This window comes from Corvus moneduloides, chromosome 1 (assembly GCF_009650955.1).
Source record: "Corvus moneduloides isolate bCorMon1 chromosome 1, bCorMon1.pri, whole genome shotgun sequence".
In the NCBI taxonomy this organism is placed as follows: domain Eukaryota; kingdom Metazoa; phylum Chordata; class Aves; order Passeriformes; family Corvidae; genus Corvus; species Corvus moneduloides.
In genome coordinates this window covers 70,979,485-71,005,424 of record NC_045476.1, presented here as the reverse complement: position 1 = coordinate 71,005,424, position 25,940 = coordinate 70,979,485, and the positions used below count along the sequence as shown (strand labels likewise).

The 25,940-nt window shown below is 44.0% G+C and overlaps 1 protein-coding gene across 8 annotated transcripts in view; it reads left to right on the top strand.

The window, feature by feature from the left end:
• Positions 1-24,113, top strand: part of PHACTR1 (phosphatase and actin regulator 1) — a 308,524-nt gene extending 284,411 nt beyond the window's left edge. For all 8 annotated transcript variants that reach the window (XM_032115284.1, XM_032115226.1, XM_032115244.1 and 5 more), the window contains 5 exons: positions 2,603-2,658; positions 7,499-7,560; positions 13,626-13,766; positions 17,042-17,118; positions 19,242-24,113. In XM_032115284.1, the coding sequence (XP_031971175.1) occupies positions 2,603-2,658; positions 7,499-7,560; positions 13,626-13,766; positions 17,042-17,118; positions 19,242-19,257 (352 nt within the window). In that variant the 3' untranslated portion in view covers positions 19,258-24,113. The remainder of the gene's footprint in view (positions 1-2,602; positions 2,659-7,498; positions 7,561-13,625; positions 13,767-17,041; positions 17,119-19,241) is intronic.
• Positions 24,114-25,940: the final 1,827 nt, after the last annotated feature.

Genomic DNA, 25,940 nt, shown 5'->3' with positions numbered 1-25,940 from the left:
TCATCAAGGAGGGACTTACAATGAAGGAGCAAGAGCAGGTTCAGTCAGTCCCAAAGGATGATGGTAATGGGAATGTAACAGCAGTTCATGGAGATGAAAGCAGATGGGGGTATTGGAGGCCAGAAACCTCCACGGCTTCTATTCATGACCTTCTTCGTCCTCCAGCATTGCTTTACTACTTGCACTGTAAGGACTAATTAAGATTTTGTTCCACTACAAGGATACCTTAGCTTTTCCTACTGCCTAAATCACATTATTAAAAATTCTTGGGATTGTAAAACTCCAGAAGTGATTGATAATCCGTGAATGAATCTATCCAAAGTGTCATGGCTTTTTCTGCTGTGCATCACTTAAAAATGGTGGTCACCATTTAGGCAGGAGCACTCTGCAGACTGAAAAGGGTGGATAATGGGCTCTACAAAGTAATCTGGCTCCTGATGGGGAACATGGTTGGCTTTTGCCAGGGGCCTTACCAGACACTGCGGGGAAGAATCCCATGGTCTATAGGTCCTGAGCAGCACAGGAGTAGAGGGTGCATATAATAACAAGGGCGTACTTGGAGGAAATCTCTGTCCTCTTGTGTGGAAGCAATGACTCGGTAACATGGGGTTAAAAGCTTAGTTTAAATGCACGTACTTCATGGTAGGTCCCTCACTAAACACATGGAAGACTTGATCCTTGTTGCAAATCACTTCTGTAGGAAGATAAAACTTCTGCCTTCTGTTAGAAACGTCCTAGCGTGAACTGTTCTGACAGAACAGTTACCTGAGTCCTTCAATCCCTGTTTTCTTGGAAAGGGGAGGACCTTTTGTGGAGCTTTTTCTTCTTTCTCCTTTTACTGTGATGTTTGTTTCTGTAGAAGCCATCCACATGCTGGATGGCTGGAGTTTTTCCTGAACATCCCTTTGATCCATCCTCTTGAAAAGCATCATGGCATGAGGGATTGAAAACATTTATAACACAATTCCTGCAGACACACATGGTGGGGATGAGAGTGCCAACTTTTTCTTTTTGGTTCTCATGTGCTGCTACAAATGAAGTAGTTTTAATTGCTTTGTAGTCTAAGGCAAAGTCTCCTATTAGCAACAGCTAGAAGTTTAAAGATGGTAATAGCAAGCACTTGAGTAGCACTTTCCGTCTTCAAAGTACATTGCAGACATTCTTTACTTCTGAATTAAGGATCAGTTTCTGTCCCTTTTAACAATTTTATAATGAGATAAATGTTTAATCTGCCATGAGAAAGGGACAAAGTTCCTGACTCCAAATTCTACACTGAAATAGGGCTGTGTTCTGCTGTTTTGCTTTCATGGTGTAAAGTGCCCCCAAAGGACATATGGCTGGTATCACCTCTGCTGGTGGAAGTCTTCAGACTCTAAAATCAGGTGCCTGTAAAGCTTCTGCCTTCAAAGAGCTGGTGTAGGAGGTGGGCTCCTACCTTCTGCTTTTTCTTCATTCAGCCCTGTGCTCTGCACACAGTGTGAGGGGCAGGGGTCTTGAACTGACACACAAATGAGCTTCTGGCTCTGGAAAAGGCTGGGGATGAGTATGCAGCAGCAGCTGAGCCCCTGTGTGCTGAGGAGCCACTGTCAGACATCTCTCATACAGCCTTGCAGAGCGAGCTCCATTTCAGGGAGCTGCTGTGCCCAGGGTCAGGGAAACATTCATTGTGGAAGATGAAGCCATGCAGCATTCTTATCATTTCTTATCAGTGCCCAGTAACGTGCAGGGAAACTGGTCCAGCTGGCAGAGACTGGGGCCCTCAAGTTGGAAATGTCTCAGAATGACCAAGTCTGAAGGAAGGAAAGGCTCTGTCCTGTCATTGGTATCATTGACAAAACTCCCATTGACTCGGATAAGAGTTTGAGGATGCCCAGCAGTGCTGACTTCTGATGTCATCTCTCTGGTTTGCTTTGTTTTGCAAAGACCCTTCTGTGCTTGCTTTGTATTCTGAATATTCAGGTCATTCCTATGTACAGAGTCCCCATTTGTAATTAGATTGTGGGGTTTGTGACCCTGTTATGTACAGGTTGACTAGCAAGTCACACTGATCCTTCAATATAGGATTTAATAAAAGCCACAAGAGAAGGAGGAGGGAAGTGAGTGTGGTGAGGAGGAGGAGGGCTGCTATTGTTCTGCCCTCAGTGCTGCCAAACAGTCCCTTGTTTTTTCTGTGGACTGTGCCTGCATGTTCAAACTGTGTGAACAAACGGGGCACAGTCAGGAGGCTGACAAGAGGGCAGCGAGAGGGTTAGCTGGATCCTAGCTAGAAATACTTGTGCAAGTCAGGAAGCAGGCATGGAAGGAAGGAAATTAAGTGGAGACATCTGTGTGGCTTAGCTTTCAGCAGCTCTGCCTGGGGTAGGGGTGGGAGAGTCATGCCTAAGATGACATAACGTATTTTGTCTTTCGTGGGTTGGAAACAGAGGAAACTGCGAAAGCGAAGCATGGTGTGTGTCACGCATGGTCTGGGCATTCCAAGTACATAATGGAGCAGTGTCAGTGCTTTCTGTTCTGCCTTTCACACCCCAAAGTAACTCTTCAAGACAGAGAACTGAGGAGAATATGATATGGTCCAAAAACTGATCTTGGACTTTTTTCGCAGACGACTGAGCCAGAGGCCAACTGCTGAAGAATTGGAGCAGAGGAACATACTGAAACGTAAGTCCTGATTCTGCTGACATTTAAACTGAAGCCAGATAATTTGGGTTAGCTTTCACATACATTTGGTGGTTTTTATTAATATCAACTATTCTGTGTAAGCATCACTAATAATAATATAAAATAATAAAGGGCATCATAAGTGCAAATAAGAGTGGAAGTCTGCAACAACATCTAGATCTGCAGAAACAGTTCTTTAAAATCAGAGTCAGTAAATTTACAAGAATAAACAACCTATGGAGAAAAAAACCCAGATGCTGAATGACATTCCAAACAGGGGGTCAATCATCCTGAAAAGCCTCCTTTATGCAGCACTTACATAGATGAGCATCCCATTGTAAGTTAGTGAAGACGTTAGGGCATAGCTTGATTACCTTTCCTAAAAATCTTCACAGCAATCTACACTAGCTGGAGCCTTTATTCAATTTAAAAAAGAATCCAGTGTGACTCAGGGTTATTTCCCTGAAATGTTCCCCTGAAACTCTTCCTTTAAATCAGCCAAGAATTTGCTGGTAGATTCTCAGCATGTGATATTTTAAAGGGACAAAATACTATTTAGAAGTCCTGAACTAAGTTAAGTTAGCAGATACATTGCCACTGACTTCAAGGGAAGCTGGACTGAGTCCAGCTTTCATAACCTCATGAATGAGCAGGAAGAAAATGGCAGTTTCTCTACTAGCATGGAGGTGGTTTGAATATTAAAAAAAAAAAAAAAAAGCTGTTTATCTAATTGTTGCTGCTACTTTGGAAACAGAAAACAAAAGAAACAAGTTGTTCCCCTTTTAAGTTAGTAAATACATGTTTCCAGGACAATTTTCAAAAACTACTACAGAAAAAGGTATTCCTAAATGGTACCTTACACATAATGTCTCCTTAGGTAGGTCCATAATTCACCTTCTCTTGTTCAAATAACTGCATTGTATAGAATCATAAAAACGTGGTAGCAGAAGATTAATTCTCAAAAAAATCAGCAGAATTCATTTATTAAATACTTCAAAATCAAATTCTTAGCAAATTAATGAAAGTGTTAATGCCCAGCAGGGTCTTTTCATCTGTTCATGTTATTACATGTGGCAGGCAAAGAGAGAGGGAGAGAGACACCACTGTCAATGCAAAGAGGAGAAAAGACTGGACAGCAGAGCAGCATGGGCAAGCTTGAGGCTGCCCGAAAAGCCATTTGTTGGGGACCAGCCCTCTCTTCATAACTGTGCTCCTACTGTCTACTCCTAACTCTGGTGACTGCCTGCTGGAGGAAGTCTGGGGCAGAACCTGGGGAAATATTTGGCACATCCAGATGTGATTGTCTCACAGGGGTGTAGCAGAACAGCTGGAGAAGGGGGACCTGCAACGTGACTGATGCCAGGCTCAGGCACAGAGGGACAGAGGCCAGTTCTCTGGCAGCTCATGTTGTCATCTGGGACCTATGAGCAAACACATGTCAGGCACCACCTGGCACTGGTGCGTGACCAGCAAACACTGCCCTGGCACTGGGGAAGTGGGGTCTTGGGCACCTGCTCTGCCAGCAGCGTTTGGACCAGCATCAGCAGAGAGCAGCATCTCCAAAGCTGGGTGCCTTGCAGACATTCCTAAAGGTCAGGTTGCCAAGCACAGCAGTCGCAGAGCACCCTAAAGATGTCTTACATTTCAGAGGAATTAGCCCCTGAGAAACATCGATTTCTTTTTTAATTGAATAAAGGCTCCTAAATGACATGGATGTTTGAAAATACTACCCTGAATCCAGAACCATATTGTATTTCCTAAATGGAATTTTTGTAGCTTGCTTTAGCACAGATCTGCCCCAAAACATGTGTCTTGGTAGACAAACAGCTTCCAATTTCCAAGGCATTCCGACTTTTGGTGAACCACAGCAGGAAAGAAAAAAATTAAAATAGTTACATAATTTAAAAAAGAAAGCATAAACATGCTCTACCCTTAAACAAGTAAATATAAATATTTTCTGGTTTGTACATCATTTTGTCTCCTTCCTCTAGACTTCTGAGAAGGAGAATTATAATAAACATAATGGAGCGCCAGGAAAGAGAGACTTAGGAAGTGGTAATAAAAAGAGTGTAAATTCTCTGCATAAGCAATTTGCAGAAGCCCAGTTTGGAGCACGCACACACACACACAGACAAAAGAAAACCTACCAAGCTCTTGAGCAGACTAAACAGGATTTTCTCTTCAGTTAAAGCTGAAATGTCCCCGATGAAAATGTCATGTCTGGTACCATGATGTTCCTATTATATGTGTAACTGTATTACTGCCCATGCTGATGGGACAAAATGAGGCAAAATGTGGTTGGACAGCCAGTCTTCATACATGAATTGAACGCTTCTTAGCTCTGTGCTGCTGCAATAATTATGAGTTATCTTTACAAGGGCAAAGCATTCATTGCCAAGTTCTGCTACTTGCTGATAGTAAGATCACAGCAGCCACAGCAAGGAAACAGAGCAGAGACAACTGGTTCTTGTAGGGTCCTTCACTGAAGTATATTCCATTCACTGACTCGGATTTAGGTCAAAGGCATGTAGTGGGAGGAGTCCAGACCTGCAGGGTTAGTTTGAAGACTAAAGAACACCTTACAGTTTTTTCTTGCTGTCAAAGCGAATAAGGAAGGATGCCTCAAATCCCCCATCATGCACCACCCCTGTGCCACTTCACAGGTGGATAAAAGTAGTCCAGTTATCAGCCTGGCACATTCAGGGTTGCATAAATTCCACAGAAAAATGATGGTTAGGTAGGCTCTGAGTGCCTCAAACTATATTGGGGGACATTTCACACTGGCACAGAAGTCAGGCTTGAAAATTACACCTACATCGACCCACTCACCTTGATGCACAGGTTTAGAGAACAGAGAATCTCCACACATAAGATAAGATAAAATAAAGCATCAGTTCTGTAGCTTCACAAGATTGGCATGACCTAACTTAAACGAAATAGCTAAAACAGAGTCACTTTCTAGTTTGGAAGGAGAATGTATTCCTATTTTCCAGCTTTTACCTGCCTGAAGTCTTAAGCCTGCCTGGTTGTCTCTGAAGGTGGGTTGGGCTGAGAGTGAGGAGAAGAGAAAAACATCAGATGCCAAGGACAAAAACGAATAGCCATAACTAACTGGGTTTTATACGTAACTCCTTGGCTGCTTGCAGTTCTACCCTCACTCTGTGTGGACTCTTTAACTCTCTTTAGTGCTGTGTCTGAAAGCAGGCATTTGCAGGACCAACTCCACCAAATTTGAGACACAAAGGGAAGAAAAAAATTGCTAGAGGGTCATTTGCTAGAAGAGAATCCAGCCCAGTAGGGACAGAAACCATTGAAAGTGGTGGTGTAGATATCCAGTGATCATTTAAAGAGACAGTTGTGACTCCCTGCTGTCTTGTGTTCTTTTTACTCCCCTACTGATTTCCTTCCTTCTGAAAATATAAGCAGGATTTTTGGTAAAATGGCACTTAAAGATCAGAAGTGTAGTGTGAAATATCATAACATTGACAGGTTTTTTGTCTACTTTGGTGGAGACTTCCCAGTCCTGCTGAAGTCAGTGAGCAGTTGTGATAGCACCATCAGCTCTACTGTCCTGAGCAGCAAGAAACCTGGCTTCCAGCCTGACACTTTACCGTGCCCTCCTCACCCGCTCAGAGGCTTCTGTGGTCTCTGAACCTTAGGTCTCATTTCTGTGTGGGGAAAGCTCCTGTTTTCTAGTGGGAGTGCTGGCTCGTGCTCTCACAGCTGAAGAAGCCATGGCTGGTGGATTGTTACTGCCTCTCTGCAGGAGGCGCTTGCTCCATCTGCAGGATCAATAGAGGGGAAGGTGGGATTCCCCCTTGAGTTTAGTGCAGTCCAAAGTTTAACAATTTAAATCAAGGCACCTGTCCTCAGCTGGTCTTTGAGGTCCATAACCTCCCCTGCAGAGAGTTATTCCTGCCTGAGCTAGTCCTAGCTGAGCAAAAACCGGATCCCAGCAGGAGCACAGAGTACTTACAGGAAAAGCTGATGAGTTGTGTTTGCTCTCACCTGTTATGTACCAGCATGATTGGAGTAAGGAGCATTTCAGCCATCCACCAAAGCAGTGGAGACAGATCCTAACTGATTGAGAAGCTGAGTACCTGGAAACCTGGGATTTTAGTGACTTTTGGTAAATGCAAAGACAATGCATGACAGCCTGCTCCTAGATTGAAGAGGAGTTAGTGTATTTAAATGTTACTTTGCTCTTGAGGGAGAAGAGTTGAGGCATGCCCTGGTAAGAACTTGTAGCATGTGATCTTTTGACTTAATGTTGAAAGTTTATTGCCCTAGAATGTGCTTTTATGCTCCAGTGTGATACTTTGAGAGCTCATGATGGAAGGACGCACTCTCCTTAACTCTGCTCAGGCCATGGGAAGTTGCACAATTTGCCTGGCACCTCTATTCCAAAGGGCCTTTTCTATATCTCCAAAGAATAGCTGCAAGAAATTATTCTGTAATGGAAAAAAAATGCATGGGTTTCTTTTCCAACCATTGACCTTGCAGAATCCGACCATATCATAGCTGAGCCCCCCGAGGCCGCCAGGCCTGTGGGCAGGGTGATAACATTTTTTGAAGAGCTGGCTTGCTGCCCAGCCCTTCTAGAAAGTGACACACATGAAGAGGTGCCAACACAGGGAAAGGAAGGAAGCTGTAGATGTTTTATGAAGCGTGTGAAGAAGCGCAGTAGCTACGGATCGAGGATGTTCACCAGCCCCAGAGGGACATACTGTGCATCAGAGAGGTCCTGAAACATTAATATAGTGATGGAAAGGCTTATTTTGTTGCAAACTGTGCATGCTTGATGAGTCCATAGTCTGAGATCCCTGTAAATCTTTTACAGCCCGGAATGAGCAAGAGGAGCAGGAGGAAAAACGAGAGATTAAGAGAAGATTAACACGCAAGGTGAGAAGCAACTTTGATCGTATTATGACACTACTGTAACTTTATCCCTACTGCACAGTTGTTTGTCTTTTTCCTTTTTTTCAGCACCATTTTCAAAAGTAGAGTGTGAAACAAGTCTTAAAAAAAAATCTTTAAAAGAAATCGGCAATGTTGCAGGGTCTAAGTCCACAGAGAGCAAAGGAAACCACTTTTCAGGCTACTGCTGGTAACATTTCAAACAGAACAAAAGACGATCTAGTCTTCATAACTGAAGGAGTTTTGAACAGCGAAGGATAGAGACCAGCATTTACAAGGACCAATGTTCTTGTAAATGTAATGGCTTCTGTAGCCATTACAGAGAGCAAAGTTAAAGCAATGCTGTTTTGAAAATTCCACCAAAAAAACCCCCTCATAAAACTGGAAGCGAAACGTTTTCTGGAAAGGGGGGGGGTTGTCAACTGAGGCATTTTAAACTAAATAGAAACAAGCATTTGCAAAAAAAGCATATAGTGCAGAAAACAATCTTGTATTGGCAGGGATGGACAAACAAAACAGCATCACTTGATTCAAAAGTCATTTACTCTTAAAACTGAAGAACAGTTATTTTAGATATACACATTCGGTTTTGCAGCTGGCATAAATGTCTGCAGATGCCCAAACATACACAATGAACAATCCATCCTGCTACTGCAGATAAACTTTCTTTCACCACTGATATATTTCCTATTTCCAGAGGTGAAGAAAGCCCCCTAGAAACTCACATACTTGTGAAGCAGCACCATTCCCTTTCTGTACAGTTTTAGATGGCTTAGTTTTTTTGACCTATGTGATCACAGCTTTCATGGTATCAATAATAACAAGGAAAGGTCTTTAAATATGTGTGGAAAGGTTACATTCGGAGAACTGAATTGCTTTCTTCTGTGGTTAAAAATCTCATGCTTTATTCTCAGTTCATGTAAATAGGTGGAATTCTTGGTCACTGGTAGGGAGATACTGCTGTTGTCTGCAGGAACTAGAGAGCCATAATACTGTTTGTAAAACACTTATATTCCTGACCACAATGACTTTGTGGGATGATTTTGCATTCCCTCTTAGCACTGCCTGAAAGAAAAGATCCTAACTGCATTGCAGATGTTTCGTGGGCTTCAGGCTCTGCACAAAGGCTGGAAATACCATTTTACCAGGCTTTCAATTTCCCTGTACACTGAAGGGTAAACACGTGCAGGAATCCAGTGCAGAGCTTGATGCCGTTTGAGGAGTGGCTGTAACAGATACGGAGCGCAGCTCCCCATACCCAGTGTGCTGCCTGAGAAGTGAGGGCTTGCTGACTGAGCCGGTATCGTCGCCACACAGTTCCCATCCTCCACTATCCTCTAGGAAAGGTTCCGAGCACAGGAATTGTTTGTCAAAGGCAGAGGCCACAGCTCAGCTAAAGCACCCAGGCTGCCACTGCTTCACATCAGTGTCTGCTCCGTAAAACCTCAGCAGTCTTCTGTGAGATTTCTTGCTTTGTCTTGTTTGCACTTTTAAGCAGGAGCAACAGGGAGAGCAGCAGCAGCAGTGCGAGGCCCTGGCATTTGGCTCTTTAATGTTCATACCCCTCTTCCTGGTCACATACCTTTTAGTCTTTTTTTGGCTTTCCCTCTAGTAAAGATTTTTCTCCCCCACACTTCTGAGGTTGATAGCAACACGGCTTAGCATTGTTTGATTTGGATCATCTGTTTAAACTGTTGTAAATTGTTCTAGTGACACATGTAATTTTAATGAAAGAACTGCAGGGCTGATCTAACAACAGATTTTGTTCTCACCTACCAAACATACCATCATAAAAGCTCACAAATCACTAGAGAAAAGAAGTGAATAAAGTGTGCAAGTGTTTTAGATAACAACTAGAAATGCCAACCAGCAAGTGAATCCTGCAAAAATAGTTGTTATTCCCCAGCTGTGTCTTTCACGAGCCTGTCCCAGATGTGTCGTCGTGTTTACAGCAGAGTGGCAAGCTCCTTCTGTCGGTTTGTACTGAAGTCTTATTACCAAAGGATTTTAAACCTCAGATCAAGCAGAAGTTGAATTGAGCACAGCAAGTGTGTTGCCCAGCAGCCCTTTCTGTTTGCACTGAGTTTTCAAGCACACACATGCCCGCAGGGTAAATTCAACATAAAGAAACTCTGCCATGTTGCCTCTTTTGTAAACCTGTGTAGTTGAGAATAAGAAGGGAAATGGATTCTGTAGAAGCCACTGATGAGACTTTTGACCTTGCTCTACAGAAACTGCTACTGCCCCCAGTTTTTCTGGTGGCAATATTCCAATTCCAAGGGAAGAACCCACTCCATCCATAAAAAAGCTGTTCTTAAAATTCCTTCAGCACTGACATTTTGTTACAGCTGTTATGATGATAAGTTGTAACACGACATGCTGTAATAAGTAAGATTACCTTGCTAAGTCTAGATGCCTTATTAAAGTCAGCAATAAATATCCAGCTGAATTCATCATCTGGACAGGCAATTTCTAAAAAAAAAAAAAAATTATAAAGAAATCAGGTGACCTATAGCGAGCTGCCCCTTTTAGCACTTTCCATCCTCTCAGACTCATCTAGCTCCACATTAACTGGGGTGAGAAATAGCTGCCATTCAAATAACAAAATGGAGGCACATGCTGTTGGCTAAGTTTCTCAGTAGCTCATGTCCCTCCTGCCCGAGGAAGGAGAGGGGAAGCATATTTGCCTGTCACCTGAGATGCCCAACCGGCTCTGTCCTCTCTCTCTCCCTGCCCCTTAGGCCCACTGAGCACCTTTGGACATGTGGACTGGCATCATTTGAGTGGAAGGACATGTAGATTAGGAAGGTTTTTTCTCTGAGCACTGGTCTTAAGTCCCAGCCCATTCAAGGAATATTAATGTGCGGGGCCCTCTGGATGGGTTACATCCACAGGGAGATCTGGGCCCCCAGGAATTACTACCAAGAATGTATCTTCTCTGAACCACAACGAACTTGGCCAAGCACCAAGGCAATTAACACAGGCCTGAATGTCCCCTGGGGACGTCCATTACAGAGAGAGAATTGTAGCCTGGATTAACAGAACACGTACAAATCACTTGCAAAGTGGAATAGAACTCTTCTTTACCTAACTTCTCTTAATTGGCACCATGCTCCCCAATCCCCAGAGCTGTTTACTGCTTCCTATTCCCCCCCTGCCAATAGCTTATTTTTCTCGGAGGTCTACCTCCAAAATGAAATCTCTCAGAGCTGTAATACTGACTACGAAACTGGAGAGGTGTGGCTGTTTCTTAAAATGAATGCAATAATCTGAAATCTTTGCTCCTGGTAAATTCCTGCCCTGGTCCAATTTAAATTCTCTGATACTGGTGCCTCTCTGGGAAAAGTCTCCCTTGCTTGAAGATGTTCAAGCTTTTCTTTAACTGGCCTCCGCTGGCTTGCACCAGCAAAGGCTGTTGAAAATAATGAACTCTTGGGAGAGGTGGGACTCATCAGAGAGAGGTGAGAGAGAGGCAGTGGGGAGGAGAAAGGTCAGAGAATAAAAAAGGGTTAGTGGCTAATTTGGATAAACTGCATTTATAGTCAGAGGGAAAGGTCTTCAGGGCATTTTCATCACATCCTGCTCCTATGTCTTTGCCACAGAAGGTGGGGAGCAAAGGAGAGAGGGGGTTGTGTGTGCTGCTGGTTAGGGTTTGTAATTTTTCAGCTTGGTTTCTTCCTTAAATAACAACTATAACGTTTTAATGAAGTAACAGAGCAGGCAATGATGATGTGCCAAGACAACAGGCTTCCTTGTGACTGAAATGGAGCAAACTCAGCATTTTACATTTGACTAAATCCCAAGACCAGAGTGGCAAGAGTAAGTCCCCCTCCACTTTACCTGATGGTGGTGCTTGGGTTTGCTTCATTTCTCATGCCACGGACATTGAGCCCTTGGCCATGTCCTTGTCCTGGAGTTTTTGAATGTGCCCTATTCTTTCTGTCTGTTAGAAGAGCTCCTTCTCAGGCGTTGCTCGAGAAGGACTCTGTAGCATTAAGCAATTTAGACCCAAGAGACCACAGCTCACACATCATAAAAATAAACTGCAAGGCGAGATCTCAGATGAGCTGTGCCCTCAACGTGGACACACACTGAACAGACACCTGCAGTGGGCTGCTTGCAGTCTGTCCTGCAAAGCTGGTTCCCCAGCTATTCAAGAGTTAAGGGAGCTCTGGGCAGCCCAAAGATACTGCAAGACCCTCACACTTAGAAGGTCACTGGAAATCTCTGCAATGGCATGAGAAGAAGGCAGGGAAATTTGTTAACCATTCAAATAATGTAGCTTTAATTAATGGCTTTTAGAAAATGACTTAACGTGGTTGTCTCTCTCTTTACACTTAGCATGATCAGACTGGCACTTTGGTGTAATGTACTGAATATATTTTGTGTGGGTGTATTTATATATGGAAATATATGTAGATTTATGGCTACACATGAATTACGTGATATCAGCCATGGATTTCAGGACTCTTTCACAGCCAGAGCACTGGCACAAGAGTCAGTGCATCTTTTTTCCATCCTCACTCCTGTTCTCCTGAGCATCTCACAGGCAGAACATTAGTGCAGCTCTGCAGACCACCTCCACATGAGGTGTTTGAACCCAATTTGTGTGTGCATGCTCAGGGATACTGATGTAAGGAGAGCAGCCCCACTGCCACCTCCCATCACAATCATCTTTTCTAAACAAAGAAGAGAAAGACAACCAACCGTGCCAAGAACAAGCACACACGCCTACAGCCAGATGCAGGATAGGGCGGTGGAGCTCCACCCAAATGCTGAAGAAAGGAGGGATTTTTCATCCTTCACTCAGTATCCTGGCTGTTTTAGATCTCCCTGGACGACAAAATGCGGGAAACTGAGATACTTAATTTGGAAGAAAGGTGGATTCAGGAACATAAATAATGTTGCAGAACAGAATCTCAAGCATTTTATTAAATATTTAGGCCTTTCACCCTTCACAAGGGTAAAGTATTTCAAGCACATCTACTTCTAGTGAGTGGGAAGAGCATCATATACCGTGTAGGAAATTATTATCAGGATATTATTTTTCCTGATGTTATCCTGGTTACAAATGTTCTACTCTAACAGTGAAACTTTTCAGCTAACCTACAGCCACATGCACACATTTATGTAGCACCTTCTTTAGAAACAATTGTGTAATTGCTTTTGACACTCGCCAGCATGCTGTGCATCCAAGGAGGATTGCCCCCTGAAAGCCAACTCCTGTCCCTGCCCATGTAACTGGCTGTGCGACATGTGGACTATCAGCACACTAATTTAAGAGGAGTTTTGACTGTGGCTGCCTATTCTGCTGTGGAATTTGAAAGAAATGCATTGAAACAATGAACATGCTTTCCTGACGTGATACAATCCACCCTTGCCATTTTTTTTTTTTTGGCTTGTAGCATACAACAGGAACTTCTAAAAGTCAAATATGCTGTGACACAAACCACAGCTGTCAATAAATACAGCAAAAAGTTCAATGAGGACTTAATCATCCTGTCTGCCTTTTCTGGAGGTAAGGACAGGTCTGCAGAATATCAGAATGGTAAAGAAAGTTGTTTTTCACCTTTTGCACATAATTCAGGGCAGGAGCCACTCCATGGCTTGGCCTGACTCTTCCCAGGCAGTGCAGAACTACAGACAACTGCAGCAGAAGGCTGGAAAGTGCACAGTGTGTGCAGGTAGTTTTAAAGTTGTGTCGTGGTTTTTGTCTCTTCCTGGGACATCAGTGCACTGGGAGACTTTCTTGCATCTCGTTTCTGCCAAGTGTGATCAAGCTCAGCTGGGAATTGGGGTCTCAGTTTTTCAAAGAACAGTGGGCTGCTCTGGCAGCAAGGTGAGATGATATTCAAGGTGTTCTAACAAGAGGCATTTCCCAGGTAGCAATTCTGTGAAAGGCCAATAAAAACAAAGCACAAAAAACAAAGGAATGTCGAACCCTCTTATTACTGTAACATCAGTTGTAGTAAAATAAATCCCCAAGCAGCACTCTGTAGGGAAAAAGCAAAGTCCTGATATCTTTTCCCACTCCTTCCTCAAACCTGCAGCTGAGTCAAAGGCCCACAGTAGAAGAGCTACGTGAGAGGAAGATCCTCATCCGCTTCAGTGACTACGTGGAAGTGGCAGACGCGCAAGACTACGACAGGAGGGCGGACAAACCCTGGACACGACTCACAGCTGCTGACAAAGTAAGTGGGGCAACTCTGGGAGAGCCATGGCCTGAACAGCCAGGGCATGTTGTGGCAAACAGCATCCCTTGGGTCTCACAGGTCCCATGGCTGTCAAGGAGTAAACATCCACCTGACATTCCTTCCCAACACACCTGTGGTTTTTTCCCATTCACAAGGTTTGTTTCTTTGTTTGAAGCATAAATCTTTGGCAAGAAGGTTTCTGTATGCATGGAAACCAGGGGAGGGAAGGAATCCCAAGCCCCTTGAGGAAAGGTCTTGATGACAGCCCTGTTATTTGTCAGTTTTGGTTTTGCCACATTATGCTGCCAGCTGAGAGCTCTGGCAAGACTTAGCAGAGCAGTGAGACAGGAGTGTGTGCCAGAATGGCCATGCCAGGACAGGACAGGCTTGGGTGTGGAAATGCCAGCAGGTCCATTTGGCAAAGGTACCTCCATCCCTCCAAAGCCAAGTCACTTCCCTCTACTGTGTTACAACAGGGACCTTTTCTCAGGATTTCTGCCACAGAGTATTTTAAGCAGTGAACTGAAACCACACAAGACCTGCAGATGAAAAGAAGACACACATTTGGTATTGATGACACTGCCCTCTGAGCACTGGTGGAACATTTCCACTAAGTGGTGTCTCTGGTGTTGGCATTGATGGCAGAGGGATTAAATTGCTGGCAAATTATATCAGTCACATGCTGAGGGTCTTAATGAGACCTCGGGAAAAAGATCTAAAAGATTTTGTGGATGTTATAAGAAGCGAAGACTATGAGGCTCAGTGATTCAGTCATGAATCTTACAGTCACTCTATGATGCCCTTGTAATGTTAAAGACTTTCAGATACTTGAGTTCAAGTCTTGACTATTTCTTTGCCATGAAATTCACTCATTCAGCAATGGAGAGCATGATGTCCAATGTTTAGAGAATTAGCAGAATATCCAGCCATGCCATTCATCTGTGGTGCTCTTGGTTTTATTCACAAAGGACAGCCTGTTATACTTGTATAAGTCAACCAAAGGACTTGTATAGTTTTGTGGCATTGGTCTCCTCCTTGATAGAGGGATTTTTTTTAGTTTAGCTTTGGTTAAGTTAATGTAGCATAAATTGATCTGAAAAAAAGAAAAACTTCCTCTGGACTGTGCATAGACCATAATATACTGGGTTAAATTAGCTTTTCTCATTTTACCTCCCCATATTTGGTAAGATATTAGTGAACTGACTTAGTTTTATTCTCTTAATTGGTAGATGAGGGAGGGAATAAATCTTGCAACTGGTTCTGCAGCCTTTGAGAGATCCCTGTCTGGGATGAAGGGCATGGAGAAACTTCAGCTGGACATGGAGATTTGATTTCCAGACAAGTCCTTCCTCATCCTGTGTCTCTGAAAAGAACAAACATTAAATATCACTATAAAATGTAACCTAGTAAAGAGTTTAGTATTAAGGCTTTGATGTCACTTTTTTTATAATGCATGTGCCAGTTAAGTAGTCAGAGAAAAGGGTTAAGTCCTTCAGATTAACCTCTTCTTAGCAAAGCACCATCAGAAGAAGAGATGTTTGTCATTCTAATATTAATGCCCTTTATGGCATAAGGAAGCAGATAGATTGGTTTTTGTTTGGGTCTTGTGGGTAATATTCTGATTTCTGCCATTCAGATGACCTGCTTTTCCTCAACACTATGTCCACTGTTGGAAAAAATAGCCAGACAGATTGAAACAAAGCTGCATCATCCTATATAGGATTATTTTCTTCCAGAGCTGTGATTCAATAGCTGTCTTCACTGGTCAGCACAGGCCAGATTTATTGCAAAAACAGATTTTAGCAATAAAATCTGGGCTTTTCTGTTTGCCAGTAAATCTTGCTTTGTGTGCTGCGTGAAGGGAATTGCCTTCAATCAAGAGTTTGTCTTTAGCAGGTCTGACTCTTGGGAGAAGGAAAAGGACATTTTTGCATCTCTCCAACAGACAAAGGAGGGAGGGGTAATAGATCTCAGTCCCTGTAGGAGTCAGCAGCCCCTGTGGCCTCCTTCGCAGTCACTTCAGTAGCAGATTGGTCTGCTGAAGGCAGCCCTGGAGCTGCTGCATAGCCATCACTCTGTCCTGATGGATGAGGCAGCACCTGACAGGCACTTCTAAGGGAAATAAGAAACCAAAGCTGTGCAGAAGGAGCAGAAAGGGCCTTTTCTGTAGAAAAATACTTGCAAAATCCACCACTTAGGGCTTGTCAAAGCAAAGGTAGTTGGTGACCAAATCAGTGGCTGTTGCAAAAGTCCTGTTTTGGGCTCATGCTGCTCATACTGGTTTAGATTTCCTTCACTGAGAAAAATTCCTGACAGACACAAATACCACTTACTGGAACACCCCCTTTCCACCTCTGATGTTGATGTTTTCAGCATCACACAGAAAGGCAGTGCACACACCTTGGACCCATGGGAGCGTTTCGCCGCAACAGACACCTTGCACATCCCCTCCAAGTGCTCACAGTGAAATCATTCATGAGCTACAAATATCACAGTGCTGTCAGAGGTCTTGACTTTGGGCCTGAGACTTGAGCCATTTGTGCTGAGCACCATCTCTACCATGCAGCTGAGTCCCTCCAAGTCACACCCTCTGTTTTATTTATTCCTCAATAATTCTCTTCCTGCCAGTGCCCCTGGTTTGCTTTTCCCTCACAGACAAGCCACAGAGGCTGAATACCCCCACATCATGGCAGGTTTTCTGCTGGGTTAATTTGTTGAATCAGTTCAATAAATAGCACAGCTGGGTCAGAAGGGAGGAGCAGGGCAGAGGGGCACAGCTCGAGGCAGAGTAGAGGGCAGGGAGTCAGGTATCCCTCTTCCCTTCCCAAGTAAGATGAGTCGCTTTAGGTAACTTCACCCGAGGAAATTCAGGACCAACAGAGGCAGAAGACATCTCAAACACAAGTCTGTCAGGATCTGGGCCCAGTCTAGATCACAGTGTTTCACAAACTGCAGTGCACAGGTTTTTTTCTCGTGCTTGCACTAATTTGGATTTTGTACATGTAAAGGTTTACATAATAAGCCAGAATTGGGTTCTGTACCTGCATTGTCTGTGATATGTTTTCAAATTGAGCCATTCCACTGAAGCATCTCTCTTCCCTTTATGTGATTTAGAACATGCTTATCTCTGTTCCTTTTCACATTTTAAAGTCTTTGTTTGTCTCTCTGATGTTATCTATCTGCTTTACTTTTAATATACTGTTTTGAGAACAAAGTGAACTTATTTTGATCTCTCTCATTTATACATTTATGAGTTTATTTGTCCTTTGCAGGCAGCCATTCGAAAAGAGCTTAATGAATTTAAAAGCTCTGAAATGGAAGTTCATGAATTAAGTAGGCATCTAACAAGGTAAGCTGGGAGATTAATTTTTTAAGACTGTAAATGAATACTGCTGTTTTCAAAAAAAAAAAAACAAAGCCAGCAGCTGTTTCTCCAACATGCACTGAACACACCATGAGGTCTAGACAACATTTAGAATTACAGGCTGTAAAAGCAACTCACACAGACGAACACATGCTGCCCCATTATGTGGCATTATGCAGGCACGTGCCGTTTAATGAAGTATAACCTTTTTTTTTTTAAAATCATCATGCTGCATGTCTGTTCTTCTGAGAACAAAAGTTTAAAAAAAGTGTTGGCGTCTGAAGGAGGACAGGGAAGCCTTGTGGAGCACGTAGCAAAGTCTGAACGAGCGCACACTAAGCCCTGCCGAGTGTGCCGCTGTTCCACACCACGCAGTTCCCACCCACAGATCTCTCAGTCTTGTTCTCCATGTCTGACCATGGGTGACACAGTGGGGCACAGCGAGATCCACCCTGTAAGAGAGGCACTATTATTTACACCTTGGGCTTTTTTTAAAGGTGGAGACTGAATTAATTGTCCATGAGCCCAAACCAACCACCTTCCTCTCTGACAGGCTAGGGCTGAAGTCAGGCTGTAGCAAATCAACACTTTAGACTTTAAAGACAAGTGTGGGGTACTGAAGACAAGTGACAGTGAGATCTGGTGCAAAACTGGAGCTGCCCTTGTATTAATGTGTTCATAAGCTCAGTGCTCATGAAAAATGCAGTCGGTACTTTTAGGAAAAATACAGAAAAGCTTAAGGCAAAATTAATTTTGTATTAGGGGATTTTTATGTGTATAAATTAATAATTATATTAAAATTCACCACATGTATTATGCATATATTACCTTGCAGAAACGATCTCCCATCTCCATCCTAGCATGTGCTAGGCTGGTTGCACTGGGGGTTGTAGAGACAGAGTGCTGTTAGAGACAAGCCAGCTGCTCCTGAGCCACAAGGTCTGGGAGAAGCCTTAGGATGTACAATTGGCCTAGATCTGCTGACCCTGGTGACTGAGCCTTTGAAGGACATTTGGCTCCTCCAGGGCGAGGTGACAAATGTAGAAAGGATGAGGCTGTTTTAAAGGGGGTGTTGCTACAAGTAGTCAAGCTCCATTGAGGGTTCTGTTGAATTCCATGAAGCCTTTAGCATTCTGCAACCTACAGACTGGTTTAGTTTTCCAGAAGTCTGTCCATCTGCTTGGCTTTCACAGGTTTCTGCGCAGTATTTCCCTTCTCTTCCAGAGTGAGCAGTGACCCTTTAAAGTTTGTATCTGAAAGCCACTGAGCAGCTTGGACTCAGTAAGTCTGGGCCAGGCATACAGAGAGCCATAGCTCATATAACAGACACTGGAATAAGGGTTTGCCTGAAGAACAGTAGGACTTACTGGTTAGACAAGTGGCTTGGGGAAATACGCACTTGAAGGAAGCATGCTTAAACAAAAGAGAGTAATTCCCTTAAATAAACTTAGATATATCACCATTATAGAGTCATTAGCAAGGTAATGAGCTCTTCATGTCATTAAGCAGTGGCATGAGCAAAGAATGAGTGTCACTTTACTAGTGGGACTCATTAATTAATTCATAATAGACTGAAAAATCAAAGCTTAGAAAAAGTATTTGCAGATCTGACAAACCCAGGCCTTCTGACACAGGGTGCCTTGCAGGAAGGGTGGCCATTTTAGCTCCATTTGTCTCTTTAGCCTCTAACATGAAGGAATAATCACAGTTAAACTGTATGTAAATCTTTCTGGCAGAATAGCATAAGGTTTGTCTAAACCAGACAATTTTTGTAGAATCAGGCTTTGCATGGCCTGAAAGAGGGTGAGCTGATCTGCTGTCACCCACTCAGGGATCCCATAGGATGGACCCAAAGTGTATGAATGTCTCTGGTAGATTTTGGTGCAAACAGCTTATGCCTATGAACTGTGAGTCTGGCAAGGACCAAGGAAGTGTGAGTGTCTGTCTCCTTTGAGTCCTCTTGCCAGCATGGCTGATGTCAGTGCTGCAGGAATTGAACTGTCTAATGGTGTCACTGTAGCAATTAGTTCTCCAATGTTTTTATGTGCAATATATATGTGAGGATATTATCTTACTGTTTCTCTTTTTTTTTTCCCCTTGCGTTTCAGGTTTCACAGACCGTAGCAGATCAATTCTACCTGACTACTATGCCATCTTCAAAACATAACTAAAAGGAACCATAAGTGCTGGTATTATTCACTTCCCTGTTACGTACAATGTAAATCTTCCGAACTGCCTTTTTAAAAAAAAAAAAAAAAAGAGTAGAAAAATAAATATTAAAGAAAAGGAGAATTGTATTTACATGTGATGAGTACTGCAGCATCATCAGACCTGCTGGTTCAAGCTGGTTCAAGATTCAGTAAAATACCCCTGGTGGGAATCATGCCAAGACTTGGCATCTATGTATAGGACTTTCCCGGCATGTGGATTTGCCATACATGTTCAAGCCCAGCTGGTGATGCAACCATTGTTGTCTTCAGGCACCCCTCATCCTGACAAGCCTCTGTCATCAACTCTAGAGAGTCCTGAAATGGTGTTTAGGGAATCACTTCGCCTGGGTGAAGTCTCCAAAAGGTGAGCCCCTATGGCACTAAAGCACTTACATCAAACACTCCTTTCAAGCTGAGAGCACCTTATGAGGATGTTGAAGGAGCGAAACTATTCCGTGGGCCAGCCCGTCTGTGAATATCATCTGACTAGAAAAGCATTTATTTCCCTGGAGAAGTTTACAGCCAATCAGTAGACATTGTTCAGCTTCCAAGCAGAAAAAAGTATCACCTCTAAAGAGCAGGACTCCCTACTGAAGGCTGCTTCAGTTCTAGCAACTGTTTGTTTTCCAACTCTTTGAAGTATAATTTTCTAAACCCAGTTGTGAGCCCATTAGCAGTAAGTGACAAGAACGTTGAGGACCAGCAAGCAAAAACCCATCTCTTCAGGGTCACTGCATGGCATCTGCTCCGCTTGTAGTTTGTCTTACACCCAAACCTTGTGACTGTGTGAGAGCCAATGTGCCCCTGGCAGCAGGAAAGGCTGGGATTCCCCTCCAGCTTTGCAGAGGGACACGCAACTGGAGGGGCTGGAGGTTCCATGAAGGATATCTACCATCTCGTTATCAGGTGTCTAAAGAACTGATCCTAAACTCACACTGAGCAAAGCGTGACAAAGCGTGTTACCTGGCCTAACAAAAGGAGTCTGGGGCATTCTTATGGATGGTGGGACTTGTCACTGGTACCCACAGCTGAGGCATAAGGACAGTAATTCAGAGGTGTTCTGAATTTATGGGTTTTAATTTATTTTTCGTATAGTGGTTTAACACACAAACTGACCAAGCAGAGCTTAGAGAGCTGGTCGCTCTGGGCCTGGTTTACTTGCCAACATAAGCGTGTGCTCTACAGTAAGGAAGCACACACAGCCTCACTGCTTTCAAGAATGTCTGACAGGCTTACTGGAACCTGAACACAGTTAAGTGCTTTTCTGAACTTAGGCCATCACCTTCCAGAATTAAGTCCTTAACTAGTATAATGCCAGCAAGCTGGGGCAAACATTGTCTGGATTCCTTTCAAGCTCTTACAAGACATTATTATGCCATGTTTTGGGATGGTGGCCAAAAGCACTGTAGCAACATTACTGTAAGAAGTTCCAGATTATTACTTCAGGACACCTTTTCTTCCACAATGGCTATTTTCCTTTGACAGTGTGAACAGAGAGGCCAAAGTTTTTTACTACAGAATTGTTATTTCTGTTATTCTTTAACTGATTTTTCATTTCTCACTGTCTTCCATGTATCTATCCTCTCTTTTGTGCTCCCTGTCCAGCTCCCCCTGTGCCATGCTAACACCGCCCTTCACTGATTGCGGGCTGAAAAGCCTCTCACACTTGAGCATTTAATGGCCAGTGCAGTGTAGTGCCAACACTCCTGCCTCTTCTCAGGCCTCATCTCACTCCTCTGGATGCAGGAGTACAGCCAAAGAACCTGCATGTTAGCCCATGGAGTAGCTCTAGCACCCAGCCTGCCCCAACAGCGCTGGCAGCGAGGGTGACGCCCTCCATCTACACTTGGTGGTGGCACTCAGTGCCTCGCAGATTGGCTCTCCATCAGAGACAAGCAAAAGCTTTTCATTCTCATCCATAGCCATCCTTACAATGCTATGGATTATTAGCTATTAAATGAGGATTGGCTGTTGGAGGATGGAAGATCAAAGGAAAGTAAAAACCAGGTGGTTTCTGGTGCTTCCCAGACTGGGTGATGATTTCTAAGGAAACACACCGTGATCCCTGTATCACCAGCTCACACTTGCTTTAGATAGAAGTTCATCAGTAGTGGAAGCCTTCAAGGTGCAGTGTTATCAGCTCAGCGCAGCAGAGGCAGAGCACTTAACGTACCAGCCAGGAATACACGGCTTTGGGGTTATCTTCATGAAAACCTTGGGTTCCTGTTCATAAGTTCATTCACATACATATGCACACAAGTTACAAGAATGCATCAGAGCTTTAAGAAAGGGGAAAAAAGCCTTTATGCTTTTGACTGCGCAGACCTTGCATTAGCAAAGGGCTCTGCAACAGAGCTGTTCCGAAGAACAACAAATCCTTGTGTTCCCAGCATGGATCTCACATCTGCCCTGGCATTGCTAGCTTAGAGGATCACTGTGAAATGGAAGGGACACCATTTAAGGAGCAGTGGTGACAGAAATCACAGGACTTGGTAGGCTAGTGGGAGGGAAAGGTGAGGGTTTGTTGGATTTTTATTAATAAAATTAAGACGAGGGAGGTGGAAGTCACAGGCTGTTGCTGTCCATTGTTAGTGCCGGAATCCCCAGGGGAATGGTCAGTCTGGACACTGCCACTGTCCCTCATGGGCACAGCCCCAAGCAGTGCCCACACTCCCAGTCTGGCACCCAAAAATAAACCCTCAAACACTGGTTGAGACACGTAACATCCGAGTCCTGGGTGATGGCCAAACATTCCCCAGCACCTTCATCCAGATGAGCCTATGGCAGGTCCCTGCTGACCACTCAGCAAGTTGCCACATTCAGCCTTGCCCCATGATTTGTGCTGTCCCCAGGGCAGCTCCATGCAGCCATGCTTTTTTTTTCTTAATTCTTTGGGGTTGTTTTTAATTAACTCCTGGCTGAGCAGACACCAGGACACAAGTGGAAGAATTGCCATATTTTTCCCTAGTTGCAAATAGAGTTTATTCCTGAAAAGGGGGAAGGGGAAGAGAAAGAAGCCATACAAGGTGTTTGGCACTGTAGTAAGTATCACCAAACTGATGCTTCATCTGCTTTTAGCTTCAATGGGTTCTGGGCAGTTTTGCAAAGTATAACCTTCGTCAAGGCATTCCACAACACAGCCTTTCAGGGCCTGAACACTGCAGCATATCCTCAGTGTGCACACCCACCTCTGGAATCCATGGGAAGTTGCACACAGACTGGAGAACTGCTGGTCCCTTTTTTTATAAATCTTGTTTCTTGAGAATTGTTTTCACATCTGTGAAAGCCATCTCTGCCATGGCAAAGGAGCTGTGATTCTGTTGGGGGTAAAGAAAAAAACCAAACAACAAACAGTCCATGATTTCTCTCCCCTTTGACCTGGATTATGTGTAGGATGTAATGGATGAACATTCCTGCTAAGACTCTGTTAGCAGAGTCATCCTCATTCTGATTGGGAGGAGATTAATAGGTAATAAAGAAATTACAGCCGGTTTAGAGAACGGAAAAATCAAAGCGGAACAAAAATGGCTCTTCCAGTCATCCGTCTCCAGAGACAATAATCTAAAGTCAAGGAATAGAAGCGTTTTTGTTATAATCTACCTAATCCTGAATACTTAAAATGTGCAAGTGTTTTGACATCTGTTCAGCAGCCTGTGGAATAATGAAGAGGAAATGGGGAGTAAGGGGTGGCTGGCGAGATGATGGGGATTGAAAAAGCAATTCCTAAACATCTGGACAAAAAAGTTTTGATTGTTTGGGAAAAGTGACAGTTAGGAATCCCAATAGTGACATCACCCTCCTACCCACACCTTCACCAGCAGAGGGTTGCAGGGGCCTGTTGACACAATTCTGACTCAGAGGGATGTGGTCATTGTGGCTTTTGCCCATCCTACACCCCACTGGGTAGGTACTTGCAGGTTGAAGAAGTTTCAGGCTGCAGGTTTGCTGGGAAGGCGCTCAGGCCAACTTTCGTGTCTAGGCAATTTCTAGTGAACACTCTGGGTATTATCAGAAGAGGAGGAAGAGGCGGGGGAAATAACGTAATAGACTTTCAGCTATTTTATGTTAAACACTTCAGTGAGCCATTACACAAATATATCTCATCCTAATACACGTATAACCATTGCATTCTGTCGTCACTGCAAACTACTCACCAAACTCACTCTTCCTTATTCCTACAAGCACCACCTGTGCAGTGCAAACACTATAAACCAAGAGAGGGGGGGAGCACTTCCAACATGCCAGTGAAGCTTGCACTCATAACATAGATGGGCAAGGTGGAAACCCATAGTTACACGTGAATGGGGGCTCCCTAATGTGCCTGCAAATAAAAACACTTTGTATAAATAGCTGTGGGAGATGACTAGGCTAATAAAAAAATCAGGAAAGAAAAAGGGGACAGATTATTTTTCCCAGGTGTTCAGTCTGCTCGAGCTTGGAACAACTTCTGTAAACACAGAGGAGGTGACGGGGACATTTCCTGTGTTCCTGTGTGTCCAGTTACTCCTGCACCAGTTGCATTTTCCAGTTGATAATCCAAGTGTATGTATATAGTTTGTCTTGTATAGGAGTGAGTGTGGTGGCTGTCAATCGTGCTCTTCCAGTATTGTAATTTAACAGATTATGGCTGTATGAAAATGATGTTAAATAACTAGAAAAAAATTAAACTGGATCTCTATGTCCTAGTTTTTGTACATACTGAAACTGCATGGTATTTAAATTATTGTTTGTCTCTGATGTATGCAGTTTCTTAAAAAAATTCATTTAAAAAAAAGTATTCCAGTGCCTGTGTATTTTATCACCCTCTGTCCCCGTGACTGTAACACATGGAGGCAGTCAAGGATACCAGCCGGGCTCACCCACACCTCCATGGGAGCAAAGCAGGAGAGGGAGACTTTCCCAAGCAGATGGGTGGGACAGATCAGATGAGCCCTGAGCACCATCTCTGGGCTGGTTCAGCACAGCAAGGAAGGATGAGTGGTACCTCAGCTGCTGAAGTGGTACCTGGTACCACCCTAGTGAAGAGCAAATCCAGCAGTCTGTACTAGACACACGCATCCAAAAACCCCACAACCAAACCCCATATGTCACCACCATGCTGCTGGTGCGGGCTGTGCACTGCCAGTGCCAGCTGCCAGAGCCAATGTGCAGCCACCAAGCAGCACCAGCCAAGCGCTGTTGCTGTGCAGCAGAGGGGCTGTTCCTGCACATCCATATCACATACTCCTGTACAATTTTTTTTTGTTCCCCTTTTCCCCCAAGTAGCTTCAGTGGTTGCACAGCGTTTCAGGCTGTGACAACTTGAAGCCTCTGTGTAGTGAAAAGAGGAGGAAAAGCCTTCACAAGAACAACTACATGCCTTCAACAGGCTTGCTGGCCTCCTGCATTAAGTACTGAAGGTGACAGCTTTGCTGAGGCTCTTCAGTGCTTGGAGCTGATGGTGAAAACATTCTGACCCTGAGGAGATGAGTGACACTCAACATCCTCACTGTAACTGGAAGCTGGGAGCACCTCCCCTCCCCTGACAGATAGAGGCTTCTGATTTCACAAAAATTAAAGATCCATCTACTTTAACTGACCAAATTCTGTTCCTTTGCCTTGCTGATAGGGAAACACAACATGATCAAAACTCTGCTATCGAGCATTTTTGGTTTGCTTCCATCTGGTCAACTTTTCACCTACCTCACAATCCTTGTTTGTGTGTTTGTATGCATTTCTGTTCTGCCAGCCATTGAGTTTGTGGCTAGTCAGTGAGATTTGGGTAAATAAAGTAAACAAAAGTGTAGGTTTTGTCTAAAAACCCCCTTCCCCCACATCAAGCTATGGCTTCCATAGCAGCAGTATATAGTGGTTTATATATGGTAATTTCTGTGCTTTAACAAGAAAAATATTGGGGAGAAAACATTGTACAGGGAACGTGAGAACACAGTCCAATCTCTTGCACTGAGACCTCTACAAAAGGGATGGGTTTTCGCTGTTTTAATGGAAGCATTTCTTAAAAGCAGTCTAAGTGAAGGGATGTGTGTGTCTTCAGTGAAGTCCATGTAATTACTGGCAATCAAATTGCAATCCAATGCCATCTGTAGGCAGGAAATGGAGAAGGCTGGAAAAACATGAATTCTCCATTTAACAGACACACCTGCACAAACAGACTCTGCTGCTTGGCAGTGCCTGGCTAAGAGCCCAGTCCCTTAGCACAGGTGCATGGATTGCTTTGCCATCATCTTCTTCCTCACCTCCATTTCTCCCCTTCGCTCCTCGGATCAAGGTTCCCAGACAACCAAGTCTGAAAACAACAGCATGGCCATGTTCTGGTCCCACCGTCGAGATGGTCTGTGTGGGACGAACCAGCTCCCTGCTCCTGAGCAGTGGGAGCTTCTGGTGCAGCTGTCAGGGCAAGGTGCCGGCGGCGCAACACCACCCTCAGGCCACACGGGCCAGCAGTGCCTTCCAATGGTACAAAGCTGCTTACGGAATTCTTCCCCCAAGTGGCAGAATGAACAACAGCTTGGCTCTTACGTAAATTTGTGCCATGGGAGCTGCGGTGTTCAGAAGGACATCAGCTGAAGCTGTCCCATGTGGAGGCCAGGTGATCTC